Source organism: Notothenia coriiceps, unplaced genomic scaffold (assembly GCF_000735185.1).
Source record: "Notothenia coriiceps isolate Sejong01 unplaced genomic scaffold, NC01 NC01_scaffold00005422, whole genome shotgun sequence".
Taxonomy (NCBI): domain Eukaryota; kingdom Metazoa; phylum Chordata; class Actinopteri; order Perciformes; family Nototheniidae; genus Notothenia; species Notothenia coriiceps.
In genome coordinates, this window is record NW_011338123.1 from 4,352 (window position 1) to 19,650 (window position 15,299).

At 39.2% G+C, this 15,299-nt stretch overlaps 1 protein-coding gene across 1 annotated transcript; it reads right to left on the reverse strand.

The window, feature by feature from the left end:
• Positions 1-3,239: 3,239 nt before the first annotated feature.
• LOC104942907 (monocarboxylate transporter 1) lies at positions 3,240-13,224 on the reverse strand. The gene is made up of 5 exons (XM_010768218.1): positions 13,147-13,224; positions 9,466-9,734; positions 6,603-6,746; positions 5,124-5,897; positions 3,240-3,690 (listed from the first exon to the last, which is right to left on the reverse strand). Exons 2-5 carry the CDS (start codon positions 9,680-9,682, stop codon positions 3,455-3,457), a joined length of 1,371 nt encoding a protein of 456 aa, XP_010766520.1. The 5' UTR covers positions 9,683-9,734; positions 13,147-13,224; the 3' UTR covers positions 3,240-3,454.
• Between the last annotated feature and the right edge of the window lie 2,075 nt (positions 13,225-15,299).

The following is a 15,299-nucleotide window of genomic DNA, read 5'->3' on the forward strand; positions in this document are numbered from 1 at the left end:
TCCGGGAACACTTGATGTCGATCTTTTGGCGGTGAGCTTTGTATTATCCTGGTTCAGTCATTGTAAAGGGGTTCGGGTGTTTTGTTTGATTTTAAACAAACAAAGTCTTGGCTTTCAGAATATGAAACTTTTATTTCCAAACTCACACGATAAATGTATTCTTTAAGCTTGTAAAGGGAAGATGACAGGCAATCTGCTCTTCCGCAGCGCCGCCCCCCCTCCCTCCGGCTGACATTATGAATGTAAGCGTAGAGTAATCATAAATAACACGGCAGGGTCCGTTACAGTTTGTTTTCATCTGATTTCAATTAAACAAAGTCTTGGCTTTCAGAATATTAAACTTGTTTTGGCAAATTCAGATGATAAATACAACTTTGAAGCTTGTAACGGCATAATTACAAGCGGAGAACGGAGTAATGTAACGTCACAGCACGCATAACAACAGCCGGTGTTTCTCATGAGGGTTTTCCCCGGGAAACAAACGCAATACACACAAAATGCAAAAAGACACACACACGTATACACACACACACTCGCGAGCTTCCCCCGGACCAGTAATCCAAACGAAATATCTTCCCTCCGTATAGTATTTTGATCATTTGCTCCGCTAATAATCATCAGATCGATGGATTCCAGAGAAAAGAAAACTTTGAAGGCCTTTTTCTCAAAATGATGACTCGGTGACAGTCATTATATAATGTGACATATTTCGCTTAATATTTGGAGTACAAAAACAATCCTGATATCATTAGAAAGCTAGGAATATCCTCTTTCCAGCAGTGTATACAACTCAAAATGTGTCTTCGGGTCAATGCGACGGATTTCGATAGAGCAGGTCACATATTTTCAATTTGAACGTAAAGAAAAGCAAAATTAAGAGTTAAAAAACCAGACTTTGATAAATAAATCANGGGTTGTGGTGGTAGTGGAGTGCAGAGCTTTGTGACCACAGAGCGTGTGAACATTGATCAGCTGTTTTAGCGCAGTGCTGCTGTACAGACCGACGTTAACAGCAGCCCTGTCTGTGCACACGGACACCAACTCTGTCGTCCGGTGATCTAACCGCCTTCTGGAAAAGCTTCACAAGTACGTCGGTACGCAAATGCGCTTTGAGACACAAGTGACGGTACGCATTTCAGATTGTTGCCGCGCATGCGTACCTGCGTACCACTTATGTGCACCCCTGTATATATAGGCCTATATTATTATTTTTTTTCTATTTTTATTTTGTAATCATCTCGCGACCCCCACTCGGGGTTTGCGAACCCCTGCCCTAGGGGGCTCTGTAGATTCAAGAGTAGAGATAGTGTGTATGTTGAAGACTTTCATTGCTGGTTGAAAAAAGTTGTCTTATTGTTGTGCTGACAGGCCGTGTCAGTGCTGAGCTGGCATGTGTGTTAAGCCTTGAATGAGTTAACATTTTGCTAGTTGAATGAACAATTACCTGCTGCACCATGAAGTCCCCACAGGTCTCCTCGACTTCCTGCGGTCGAACAGCAGACACCTGACCGTTATTCACCCTGGAAGGCACCAATAGTTTGAAGCTAAATCCCCGGTTTCTGTCCATCCTGAAATAACACCACGTAGGTCCATATTTAAACGTAAAGTACAGTTAATTAAGCTTACACATTTAAAGGAAATTCATTATTTATCAACAGGGGAGATAACGTTTGAGAAAGATAATACTATACAACTTCACATAAACGTTATTTATTTCACCCAGCCGTTAGTTTAAACCGTTGGCTAAGTTAAGTAAGCTAGTTAGCTTGTTACTTCAGTTAAGCTATGAACTTAACGGCACTTTGCGCTAGCTCTTGTGTCTAACTAAGTCTCTAACCTAATTTACCTTCAGGAACATTAATAACAAAACAATAATACAATAACTAACAGGAAAACAATTGACTCAACAAGCAGTTATTTGGCAAACGGGCAGTTACCTACCTGTCCTCCGGTCCCTGGTTGTAATGAGTATGAAGTATTTAACGTCAAAACTTCGGTTAACGGTTTTTATCTGACCACCGTATTCGAGCGCGTGCAATAATCCTGTAGCGTGACCTCAACAGTTTATTTCAAACTTTGTGCAACCGTCACGAGGAGCATTACTTCCATTATCGGACAACAAGGAACATAATATTCCTGAACTGACACACTCAGAGGAGGCGCTTGTTTTGGTCTGGGTTTATACGGTTTATACTTATTACAATATCATACATACAAAAACATCTCTGTTTTAATGTTTAATGTAATATAATAGACTGACAGTTTATTATATTACTGTCACTGTGAAAAAACTCACATTTTGTGTAGGAAAAATACAACATCGAAGAATAGGTATGGCCAATTTGACGCGCAAATAACTAGTTGCCCCTAAATTCACTTACATTGTTCAACCAGCGAAAATGTCAGAGGTTAATATTGTCTATTGTCTGGCAATATTCTATTAAGCTTATATAGGCCACTTTTTTATAGTTTTATTTTTGTTTTAATGTGGTTGTTATTAAATGGCAAGAACATGAATAAAATAGAATGTGGAAACATTTGTAACAATTGACTATAGGCCTACAGTACATCTATTACACTTTGCCCCCAAGGCTGCTTAATAAAGGTTAATTAGATTTGGTGTCGTTTCTAAGAAAAGTAGATTGAGTGCATCTATGAATACTCAGTCTTATCTCGACTCCAATTTATGAAAAACATTGAATACAAAGAAGCATTTTTATCCTAATCAAAGAATAAAAGTTTATTGGATTTGTTCAATATAGGAACTTGTAGTTTGTTTTCTTTCATATGCAAACACACAGTTTCAAAGGTTTAATGCCCTCAGTATAATAGATATTTCCCATCATCCATCATCAAAAATGAACCAAGCAAAACATAAAAGGAGAAATAGAGAGTAGCTATGAATATGTTTTTGTAGTATATATGTAAAGTTATAGTTTACCATACAAGTAGATGTTTTCAAACATTCAAAAACTGCGGAGAGCCACAATATAATTGTAGACAGCAAAAAGGCCTAGTTACAATGTGTTTGAGAGATGTTGTCAAAAATAGTGATGTAAGACTATAATGATGCACTTTGACAGAGAATGTTTGCAATCTTTTTTTTGTATTGTCCGATATTGAGCACAACCCTTCAAATGTTCCCTCTTGAAAAATAACTTTAATAATCTGATGGCACATTTAAGAAGGTTAAAGTACCCAAAATGGTGAACTGCAATAACAGTAACAGAAAAGTCAGTGATACCATCTCAGATTTTACACAGATATTTCCTATAAGCGCACACTTGAATTGTCTACCAAATTCATGTAACAGTCCCTATATGAATATAAGAGGCCTTTTATGTGTATTGTTTATTTGAGTTAAAAGGCCTTTAATAGGTGTGTAAATAGCTTAACTTGCCTCACAGGCACTGTTAAAACTGAACTTAAATGTAACATAACATACTATACAATACTAGACAGTGTCTTCCTTGTTACTAGCATCTGACACACCCTTGGCACTATTTTCCATGATGGACTTTTGTTCTTCACTTTCCACCCTGGCCAGTCTCTCTTCCTCTTTGTTCTCTTTGTCCAGCAGTCGATAGTTGAGTCCCATCCCTGCAAACAGAATAACACTGGAGACGATGAGGAGGATCCCGCAGCCCTGGTATGTGTACTTGTAATCATGATAGATGTCTTTAAACTTCCCTGTGAAGAGAATAAGTAGGGCATTGCATAGTTGTTAGTCACTGTCAACATTAGGATGCAGTTAACAACACAGAAATACATTGAAATTGGTAACAGTGCCAGGTAACAGGTACATTCTTTGGTATTTTTCCCTATGAATTACCTTCAGGTTGTAAATATCTGAACAAATAAACCGGTAACTTATAATGTGGTCATTGCCCATAAGTCTTTATATATCATCATTGGCGCCTTTCTGTTGTCAACAAGTCAACAAGTCCTGGCCTTCACAACTTTACCAGTCCACATTTTTACTCTACTTCAAAGGGAGCACGCTTCTTTCCCTGACATTATTGATAGATTAGGCAAGTTCTACATCATTATCATACTATAATGCCAACATCTCTGTGGTAATACAGTGGCCGTTTCTCAATCGCGAGGAAACTGGCTTCCATGAAAATATATCAAGGATACTACGTCATCGAGTGCCGCCGAAGGACTGTTCCAATCTCCAGCATACTTGGAATTCCACCGAGGCCACGTCCTTGGTTTGGGGGTAATTTCGAAGCTGCACATGGATAGACTTCGCGTCCTTCAAATCCCCACAATGCTTTGCCCACGGACCAATTTCAAAAACCCTTGTGGAGAATGGCTGAACCGACGCAGCACACATTTAAATGTAAGTATGTAGAGGCGTAGAACCGCGTAGAACATGTGTTGGTAAATATGTTACTTTGTTGCATTTGTTATCACCAAAAATGTGTTCCGTGAAAGTAAAGCAAGTTCATAATTAGATAGACATCGTGAGGTATTTATTTTCGGTACAGTTTATGTTGAAACCGTTAGAGAGAGTGGCACACTTGTTAGCCTGTTCCATTCTTCTTTGTTTTCCGAAGCCGTGGCTTGGAAGTATACTTGCTTCGTTTCTGAAGGAAGTGACTTGGAAGTATGCGACTACCAAGCCAGCATCCTCGCGATTGAGAAACGGCTCGTATGTCTTTGGATATCTCAGCTTTTGACTATCTAGCCAACCCTTGGACCGATCTAATTCACGCTTGTTGTGTGTGTTTTTAATGATCCTAGGCCTAGGGAGTGCATTGCTGCTTGTCAAGTTATTTGGATATTAATATTGAACTTGAGAAACTAAGATTCTCTCTAATGACTTTACAGAAACTGACCTGCTCAACATTTCACCAACACAAAAGAGGATTGTACTACACCCCATATGTATTTTTTTATACAACTCACATTTTCTTTATTGTTTTTTGGGTAATGGATATGGATATTATTAAGGTTCGGAAATGCTTTGCATTGTTTCATGCTGTTTTTTGTTTCAAACTTTTTTTATACTGTACTTAATGTTTATAAACTCAAATAAAATCACAAGTAGAGAAACGGAACAAATAAAAAATAGTGCTGATGCACTTGGAAGTTCGAATAAAAGTTGATTTACTCACCGAGCAAAGGGGGTCCCAACAACACAGGACCACACTCCACAATAGTGACCAGCCCAACAGCACTGGAGAAGCGCTTAGTTCCCACCAGGTCCATCAACGTCTCAAACAGAATTGCACTCAGCCAGCCAAAAGCAAACCCAAAGAAGATGGAATAAATCACAAAGCCTGTGAAGTCAACTGATAATGGTGATAAAATGTGGCAAACGCCGTTAAATAGAACAGATACAGCAAAGAAGTACTGTATTCTGGGTCGAACCCACTTAGTGTTAGCCAAGGCCCCCATTGATGGCCGGGCCACCATGTCCACAATAGCCAGCACAGACAGTAAGAAAGCTGCCTTGTCTTTAGGGATGTCTTTACTCTTTGCATAATTACTGAGGTACACAAGTGGTGTAAAGAGACCGAAAAACATGATGACATTTCCTCCAATATAGAGCATGAAGCCGCGGTGCTTGAACAATGAGAGGTCGATGAAGCTGTTAATGGTCTGGACTACAGTCCTCTTCTCTGTGGTCTTCTCTGAAGGTTTTGGTTTTGGTCCAATTGGCCGCATGAGGGAACCAGCGACACAGCAATTAAAGAGCACTCCACCCAGGATCAAAAAACTTCCTCTCCAGCCAAACTTCTCAAAAAGCCAGGTGTTTATAGGAGCCATGGTGCAGAGAACGACAGGGCTGCCTGCCATGGCTATTCCATTAGCAATAGGTCGCTTCTTGTAGAAGTACTTTCCAATCATTGTGAGGGAGGGGTTGAGGTTGAAGGACAATCCCAAACCTAAAATAATCAATAGAAAGAAATACGTTAATGTATTAGATCTCTATGAATATGAGTTGAAAAAGAAGGATTTGAGCATTCAACAGTGTTTAGAGATTCACTTAAAGAAAACTAAGCATTTTTGTCCTCGATTTAACCATGTTCAGCGCATTGAGATACATTATTTCTTCTTCTAGGGATACTCCTGGTCAGGATTGCAGCGTTTGATATAAACTGATGGTCACAAGTTAGAACACATACAATATATAAAAGCAACACAAGAGAAATATTGAAAAAAAGAGAGACCATCACAGTCCATACAAGCATTATTCCAGAAGTCAAGCGTTTTTTTAAAACAGCAACATATTTCCTTAAAGGCAGTTTGTTAGAGACCTTTAAGGTATCAAAATAAAGGACTACTTCTGGCGATGATATATTGCATCTCATTCCATGCCCAAGTTTCACAGAAAGAGAAGCAGTTTTAGAAACCTCAGAGCGCACCGTAGGGCATTTGAAAGAATCCCATTAGTAGATCTAGTTCTGTAGTTGCTGGTATGGAAGAATAAAAGGCTGGGAATAAATGTTGGCGCTTTAAAATGTCTAGGCAATAAGTTCCCTGGTTGTTTTTATTATTTACCACTAGGGGGCAACAGTGTGCTGTATGACAGAGAAAAGAAAGGGTGACTCATTGTTAAACTTCAGAATATAGAAAGTTGATATAGGTACCTCCCACCACACCAATAAAAAAGTACAGTTCTTGAACAGAATTGCAGAAAGACGCAGCAATGAGGCCCAATCCGGACAGGAGTCCTCCCGACATCATGACAATACGACTCCCATATTTATTCACAAGGATGCTGCTGATGGGACCTGAGGAGAAAAATAACAATATGCACGTATTAGAAGCAGAATGATGGAGATTTCTCTCCAATCATCAAAGCACTGGTGTTTATTTTTGTTTTATTTAACCACAAGAGGGCTCCAGTGTCACGGCTGTATAGCTCAGCAAAATCAAACAACTTCTGCAATCATTTTTGTCAGTGCTGCACTGCAGTAGATGTGTTCTCATGCCATTAATAATGTGATGTGTCAGAAAAACCATGAAGGCTGTAGTGCATTAAGCATCTATTTGGTTCAGATATTCATAGACAGAGGGACGGATCATTTGTTAGTGGATTCTTCAGAAATGGGCTCTAAATACATTTAAATGATTATCAGATAATCTAAGTATAAGTGGATGTCTGTTGTTTTTAAATGAGAGGAGTGGGGGCGGGTAAGGGGACTTGTGTGTTTGGGGTTAAAATATAAACTGGTACTTTCTTACGTACACTTTTCTGACATACAGTATTGGTACCTTAGTTCCAAAGAAAAAGTGACATAATCAGGTAATATTTATATGCATTCACCTTGAATTCTACATCAATTCATGCACAATTGGTGTGACTTGTAAACAAATGACTAAATTACATGCAGGGTTCAGGTTTCCATCTCCATCTACGGCTTATAACCACCAGCCTAAATGAGTATGAGGACCCACATGGAAGACACTTCTCCCTTCCTGCCAAATCCCTGCACTATCCAATGAGCCCAAATGGAAAGTGACAGTTTTTGTTTAGAGGTTGTCCAGAATCATTTGCCAGCCCGGTGCAAGACAAAGGGTTTTTAAATTGTAATGCAGGCGGTCTCCACACTAACAATGAGTTCTTTCCGTCCGCCGTGCAGCGAGAGTTGCTTAGGATAAAAGGTTGGAGACAAACCAATGTAGAATATTATGAATGTAATGAATGAAAAATTGAAGGAGTACAGAGGTACGCAACAGTAGGTTGTTCATGAACTTCTCCTGCCGATGTGCTCAGAATGTGTAACACAACAACAGACTCAGCTGTCATCTACTAGCGGTGATGACAAACATTTCCTCGCTTACTTTCAATTACCATGCATAGCTTGCTTTCATCTGAGTTTATTTACTTCTCAACATTTGCATTAATTAACATTGTTACACATGGATATTCATATTGAGTCTACACTCTACAGTGACAGTGAACCCATTGTAAAGTGAAAGAAAATTAAGAATGATCAGATTTTTACCCTGTGACCCTTAACCACTTCGGGGAATATGTTGCTGAACAATAAGCAGCTTTGATTCCTTAAACATACTTCTGCTGTACTGTATTGAGGGTTTAACTTGGGCGTGAGGTTTTGCACGTATTTAACATGTAATGCTGTTACAGTTGGAAGTTAGAAGCAGCCAATGGTTTTCTCTTCCAAGTTCTCTTAATGTTCTCCAAAGAGAAAAATATAAGAGAAGTCCGACGCACCAAACCTTCTAAACATTTACTGTAATCTCACTTGATAATAGATTGGAGACGTGTGGCCGATTTGATATAATTAGCATCGGAAACACCCAGTATGCACTATATAAGGGCAGGTCATGTGCAACTACTCTGGCACATGCACAAGACTCGAAGAGATGCCACCAAAAAAAATGCTCTAAGAAAGTCTTCTCCAGTATTGAAATCAAGTTTATGTTGAATAAACTAAAACTGTCTTTCTTATTTTGTAAAGAGTTTTCTCGGCTGCTTGTAAACGTTTCTCTTACCTTAGAAAATAAGAAAGAAATACAAAATAAATAACATGAATCAAATAAATACAATTGAGAACAAATCGTGGATACAAACTATACAAACTCTTTATATTGCTTTCTTCATCTGGCCCATTGGTTTAACAGAGGTTGTGCCGCAAATATATGATGTTAAGATAAGTTTAAATGTAATATGTTCAACACTTTGCATGGGAGGAAATACTAGGCTAGCAATAAAACACCATGTCTAATTTTATTATATTTATTTTAGATCTTGCAAATACATTTTACACTGAGGCCAGAATAGAATATTATGGTGTAATATCTTCCACTTCAGATTAGTTAGGCACACTACAGCAACTTTCTCAAAGTTCCTAGAGAATAGAAAAAGATGCCGTAGTCATCATTTCCCCAGTTTATCAGATGCAAGAGAAAAGAGAACTGCAGTGTTTTGATTTCAGAGCAGACGGTCTTGAGGGGCGAGGAGAGCTCCTTTGAACTCCGCTCCGTCCGCGTTGAATATCACGAACATGAAAAGAGCCTTATCATCACCTGACCTCTGTGACATCACCCAGCGCCTCATTCATCTCATCAGCGCAGGAACACACGCTACCCCCCCTGGTCCCCCGCTCTCACAGCACAATGGGACAACAATAGGCCGGTATACACGGCCCATTAACGTGCTCAAGGGACAGATAATGTTGCACTTTTATAAACAACACTTCAATAGAGGATTTACAGTTTTGTTTTATCTTAGTATGAAATGTTCGATTTAAGCCGCACTATAATTCTGAGACTCTTTGTGGCCTCTTTGTGGACAGACACGCTGAAAGGCTACAATGCAAGTCTGTTCTGGAGCAATGAATCGGCTTTTAACACTCCAGGAATAAATCTTTTACCGTTGTGCTAAGAGCCAGAGATTGATTTCATGTATAAATCTTCTTGTTGTGCTAAATGTCAAGTGTTAAACTCATTTTTGGCAGGTCGTATTTTTGGGTTGTAGCTCACCTCCGCCGTACATGACGGCCAACATGATGGAAGATATCCAGGACACCTGGCTGCTGGTCACGTCGAAGATCACCTCGATCTCTTTAAAGAAGACAGTGATGGACTTGGGGAATGCATAGGAGAAGCCAATAGAGATGAAGGCCCCAACCACCACCATCCATCCCCAGCCACCCTCAGGGGGTGTGTAGCCTTCAGGACCACCAACAGCGGGCGCCATTTGCACTCTCAAAAGTCCTCTTCAATATATCACGTTTTACTGATACAAGGACCTGTTCAGGAGAGAATGAAAACCAATGTTGCTTAAAGGGACTCCAAATATGTACTTTGTATCAGCCGAGTATCAGCCCACTCAAATATTATGGAAAAGAGATAGGACTTTGCCTCTCGCTCATGAACGAGAGTCTCGTGCTCATGACATTGGAATGTAAATATTAAAAGGATCTTCCTCAGATGAGCTGTAGAGTTAGCAGGAGAGCTTCTTATTGAAGAGTTTATGCTTTCTTCTGCGCGGTGATACGGTTAGCACTGTTGGCAAGTTTTTTTTCCTACATGAAACTGCCCACAACAAAACTTTGAATTATTTTGAGTAACTAGGTCAAGATTTTTGGAGACATTGTTGTTAAGTTTCTCAAATTTAATTTTTGGGGCTTATTTGCGCCTCAAACTGAGTGCCATCTATTTCCACTATATTCGAGAGAAGGCAGACATCTTTATGGACTGAGATAGTTTCTAGATTACACCGTACAGGTAGGCTGAAAATTATTTATTCTGGGATGAACTGTCCTTTTAAACCTGATGATTTGTCCTCTGCTTTGAAACATTTATCATTAACAGCTCGGAATTTTTTTGTAACATGGAACGTGTTATATTTTTAAAAGATTTTATTTATTGTTAAAAATTGTTTTAACCAGTTGGTTTATCTTTGGCCTATTTGGTAACATTAGAAATGCACTTTGAATGCACTTTGGTATTTTCATTAGCAAGGTTTGGTAATACTGTTGCTACAGTCTGGCTGGGATTATATCAGGAGCAACATGCAGCTCTCCATGATGGTAGAAAAGTATCAGATGTGATTCATTTCTGCTTGTTTCACCTTCATACTGTATACTGCCAAATATAGTACAAAAACCTCTGAGTACCTGATAATTTGTGCGTATTTGGAAAGAGATAAAATATGTCTTAAAATATTTCCCCAACTTGATAAAAGAGGGATGCCGTTTTTGGCCTTCTTTTGGCTTCGAATTGTTCTCTGCATGTATTCACTGAGCGCCCACCTGCTGATCTCCCACAGTCTCACTTTAGAGATGATGAATAAGAGTCCATCTGCAGAGTCAAACAACTTACTGCATTGTTTACACTGGGGAGACTACAGAGAGAAAACATTGATCAGACCATGAACACTGGTTGAATTCACACTGTTCAATAGCTCAGGGCTACGCTCAGGAGTGGGTGATGATATAGTGTTTTTCGGCAAAGGAGGACTTGATTTGGTTGATGAATTGTTGTAGTGCTCTGAAAACGTATTGGAGAAGCCAGTTGAGTGCAGCGAGTGGTGAATATTTAATGAGTTAAAGAACTTTTATTATTGAGCTGGGATTTTAGCTGCAGCTCTGGAGCTGTAAATGTTCCTCCTGCATTATTCTACATATTCAATAGTCAATGAAGGCGAGATTTGAGAACTTATGTCTTTCATTTATTCAAATAGACCTTAAGGGTGACTTTAAATAATAAGATAATAAGCACTGAGGTGTAATGAATCTAATTTGCAATATAGAATATATAGAAAGAAAGTGCAAAAAGTGTTAAAGCTGCAATCACGTAACAGCTCCTCGAGTTCATGGATATGTTGCTGTTTACATAGCCATCATCATCAAGAGGAGGTGGAAGTGTAATCTGGCATGTGTCCCCTACTTATTGTTTAATAATGTAATAATATACACATTGGTGATTTGTCAACATAAATCAACAAGCAAACTTCAATATCTTGGAAGCTTTCAGGTCAGTGTTCAGCAACAGTTTATATCTACTAATGACAGCGTTAAAGAAATAGTCAAATCTTTGTTGGATTGATGGTGTTTTCATAAAAATGTTTCAAGTGCATGAAGAGAAGCTTGATCTAAATCAAAACGTGTTAAGTATGGACCTGTGTAGCCTAGCTTCGCATGAAGGCTAATGGTGGGGGAAACACATCAAATAATTACCATGTTTTTCTATTGTTTTAATCTTAACACATGTAACAATCTAACAGCTAATACCTGGTATTAGAGATGAGCAGAAACATGTATTCATCACTGTTAATGTTAACACGTTTACAAGAACGGTTGGTTGAAAGATTATCACTGTCTGAGAAAAGTCACCACAAATTCACCGGCGGCCTCTGAAATAGGACAGTATGCTGGGGAAGTGCTCTGAACTGACAGCAGAGACAGCATTGTGTTTTAGAAGAATGAAACATTCATTGTATGGCTTTAGATAATGAATCCAGGAAGTAGCTAATACAGACAGGACACCAGATAAAGCGGCGTAATCGCAGGAATAATAAATAAACTGGATGATTTCATACTGATTGATCGATTGCTACGCTCTAATTTGGAGAGAATAGCATCAAATAATTCAGTGAAAACTGCAGAGTCTATTCATTTATACCTGGTAGTGGAAAATGAAACAAGTGGGACGAATGAAGGCTGTGGCTCAGTGAGATAGTGCGCTGAACTTAATACGCTGAACTTTGAATCAGAGGACAGCAAGTTCGAGTCCCACTGTAGTCAGCATGTCGTTGTGTCTCTGGGCAAGACACTTCTCCCAAATTGGTCCTGTGGGGATTGCCCACAGTATTGAAAGTCGCTTTGGATAAAAGCGTCTAACAAGTAATATGTAATGTAATGCAATGAATGGGCAGAGTCATTGATGCTAAGCCAAATCACATTGTAAAGGTCTAAAAAAAAAAGCAGCCCAAGTGCCACTTGACAATACAGACATACCCTCACAGAGCATGGTGAGTGTGTCTGAGGACAATAGTGACGCAGAATGAAAAGGTGTCATTGTTAAAAGGATACTTTCTTCTCTTGAAATAATTCAACTAACATTGGTCACTTGGTTAGATTTCAGTGTGTATTGTTGGACTTGAATAACATTAAACATGTTATAAACATGCATACAAATACAAATATGTTCCATGTGGTGCATTCTAGGGTCTAAAAATAACCTCTTACCTCTTACTTTGTTGAATTCAGAGTTGTTTTTGGTTTGGATCAATAGAACACTACACTGAATTAAATAGATGTTAATGTTGTAAAGTATTATAGCAAAAGTAATTTAAACGTTGTTGAATGAACATAACATTTTACATCTTTGGCAAAAATGTTGTGCTTCCAGCTAAATATGTTTGATTCATTCTCCCTGCAGCAATGCTCTGAGCCTTTTATGACCCCAGGTCTTCTCATAGTACTACTTATTAGATCAAGTCAATTTGGCTGATTAATTATGGATGAGAATAGCTTGTTAAATATTTGCAGAGGGAAATCTCACCCTCACACAAAATGTATTGTTATAACATTGACAAAGCAATACATCTTTTATGAGTATCGAGCTGAAAATAGCCTACTTATGCAAGTAATTACTTATAAAGAGATAACTGTTAAATGGTAATCGTGCATAGTGTGTGTGTGTCAAGTGTCTTACCTTGGCAGGAGCTCTCGAACAGGCCAGATGAGCTCTGAAGATAAACACCCGTCTCCACGGCACGTTAACAAACTGCAGACATCATTGAATGGGACTGAATGTCTTTGAATATTTACGAAATATAAAAAAACACTCTATGTGTTTCTGAGATACTCCAGATGTTATCTGTGGGTCTAAATCCACTGTGACAGTCCAAAAGTAGCCAGTGGCATCTCAGCTTCACTTTTCATCTAAAGTGACTAAAGTGAAGCTGAAAAGTTGAGTTTATTCAGTGTCCAGACCACACAGATGAACTGTGTGGACACATTGGGGCTAAATGTTGAGGTCAGTGAAGTTCTTATTGGCTGTGGTAGGCTTTGTGCCGTGCCCCTACAACTCTTTTTTTCTCCACCCCTCTGTCATGTGCCGAGCTCCCACACAAGGTCAGGGTAGTTCACTGCACGGCCCCATAGTACGTGTGACCTGAGAGGATATCGAATAATGTCTGCACCCTCACAGATAAGATGCTTCTTACGTTGATTATCCACATTAGCTGTTTTATAACCGCGTTAAGAAATCCGGTTTACTTAAACAGCACATCATTTGTTAACCTCATCCACCTACAAGAAAGATTTCTAAACACTTTAGGGGCAGAAATTGTTGAGCCTTTCTCCAAAACCTCCCAGAGGTGCTATTATAGTCTCAGTCTGAGTCTGTATCAGAGTTTGGGAAAGGAAAGGCATGAGCACAGGAGGTTATTGAAACAGTGTGTACTTGCAAAGTGCCTTGAAATTCTCGACACCCTCTAAACATTATGTCTCTTTGTTGCGTTGTTTTATGTTGTTGCCCTCATGTTTCCCATTCCAATAAGAACTTTTGCTGCTTTTCAAACAGAGGATGGAGTGTAGCACCACCTATAATTCATGGTTTTCTCCTGGGCTGCTATTTAGTGTGAATTGGGAATTGATTTTGGGACATAAACATTTAATTTTGCGCACAAACGCAGTTTATGACCACCTGAAAAAATCAGCCTTTGCTATACTTTGTATTTATTAGCATATTTGTGAGAATGATAGCATTCAGTTTATACCACAAACTGCAGCTAAATATAATTATAGAGATATTATGGTTAGTGGTTACTCTATTTTCAAAAAGCTATCGTGGTTCTAAAGTAGCAGCTAGCTGGCTCATGCTAACAGGCTGTGCCTTGCCTCGCTCATGATAAGTGCAGGCTGATATGTTTGGGACCTAGATATTGCATTATCAGCCCCCAGATCCCTAATGCATGAATTCTGGTTCAAAATGATCTCAATATTTTGAGAAGTTGCACATCCATCTTTATATATGGTCACAATGTTAGCTTCCCGGTTACAAGAATAAGAAAGTAGAGTGGAATAAGTTGACAACCAAAGGTACTGATGAAATATGTGAGCACTGTTGTGGGCATGTCAAAAGGTGAAGACAGAAGCAAAGATCATTCAGACTAAAATATCTTAATATTTTTTTCTCTGCCTCAGGGGAAAAGTTCAGAGGTCTTTTTTAGCCTGCAGCGCTGTGGTTAGGAACAAATGACCTTATAGCAGTGCAAGAGGGATTCAAATTGATTAGCTCAGCAATGTGCAACACATCTTCTATACAACTGCTATACTGTCTCTATCAAACTAGGACATTCAGCACACATTCCACATGCTCTTTGTTCCTTACGGAGCTGCCTTGATCTCAGACGCAATGCTTTGCTGTACTGTATACCCACCTCATCAAGTGCACAGCATGTACCCCTACTCTTTCTCAGATTGTTACTAAATAAATCTGCCCTATAAGAGCGGGTGTCTTATAAAGGTTAGTTATTTTTACAAAAACAACACCAGCAGAGTAACAAGGTACCAAGTAAACATTGCACCACCTCCAGCTTCGACTGGTCTAAAGGTAATTGCACCGTGGCCAACAAACTGACACTAGCAGGTCAAAAGTCAGTTGCAATTACCTTTTTGCCAGGCATGGTGGTGCAGATGAAAGTGGCATAAATCCAGGCGTGCTGAACCGAGAGAGAGCGGGATCTTCATTAAGGGTCAGGGTGAGGGCACACTGTTGCAGAAGCCAATTAGCTCAAACATACAAGGAGGGGGAAATATCTATTCCAGATAGAGGCTGTAGCCTTTACCAGGTGGAGTGTA

Excerpts from the sequence above, each read along its gene's own strand:
- LOC104942907 (XM_010768218.1), bottom strand. The coding sequence starts at position 9,682 with ATGGCGCCCGCTGTTGGTGGTCCTGAAGGCTACACACCCCCTGAGGGT. Across the intron at positions 6,747-9,465 it reads GGCCGTCATGTACGGCGGAG|GTCCCATCAGCAGCATCCTT; the intron begins GTGAGCTACAAC and ends TTTTCTCCTCAG. Across the intron at positions 5,898-6,602 it reads TTTTATTGGTGTGGTGGGAG|GTTTGGGATTGTCCTTCAAC; the intron begins GTACCTATATCA and ends TGATTATTTTAG.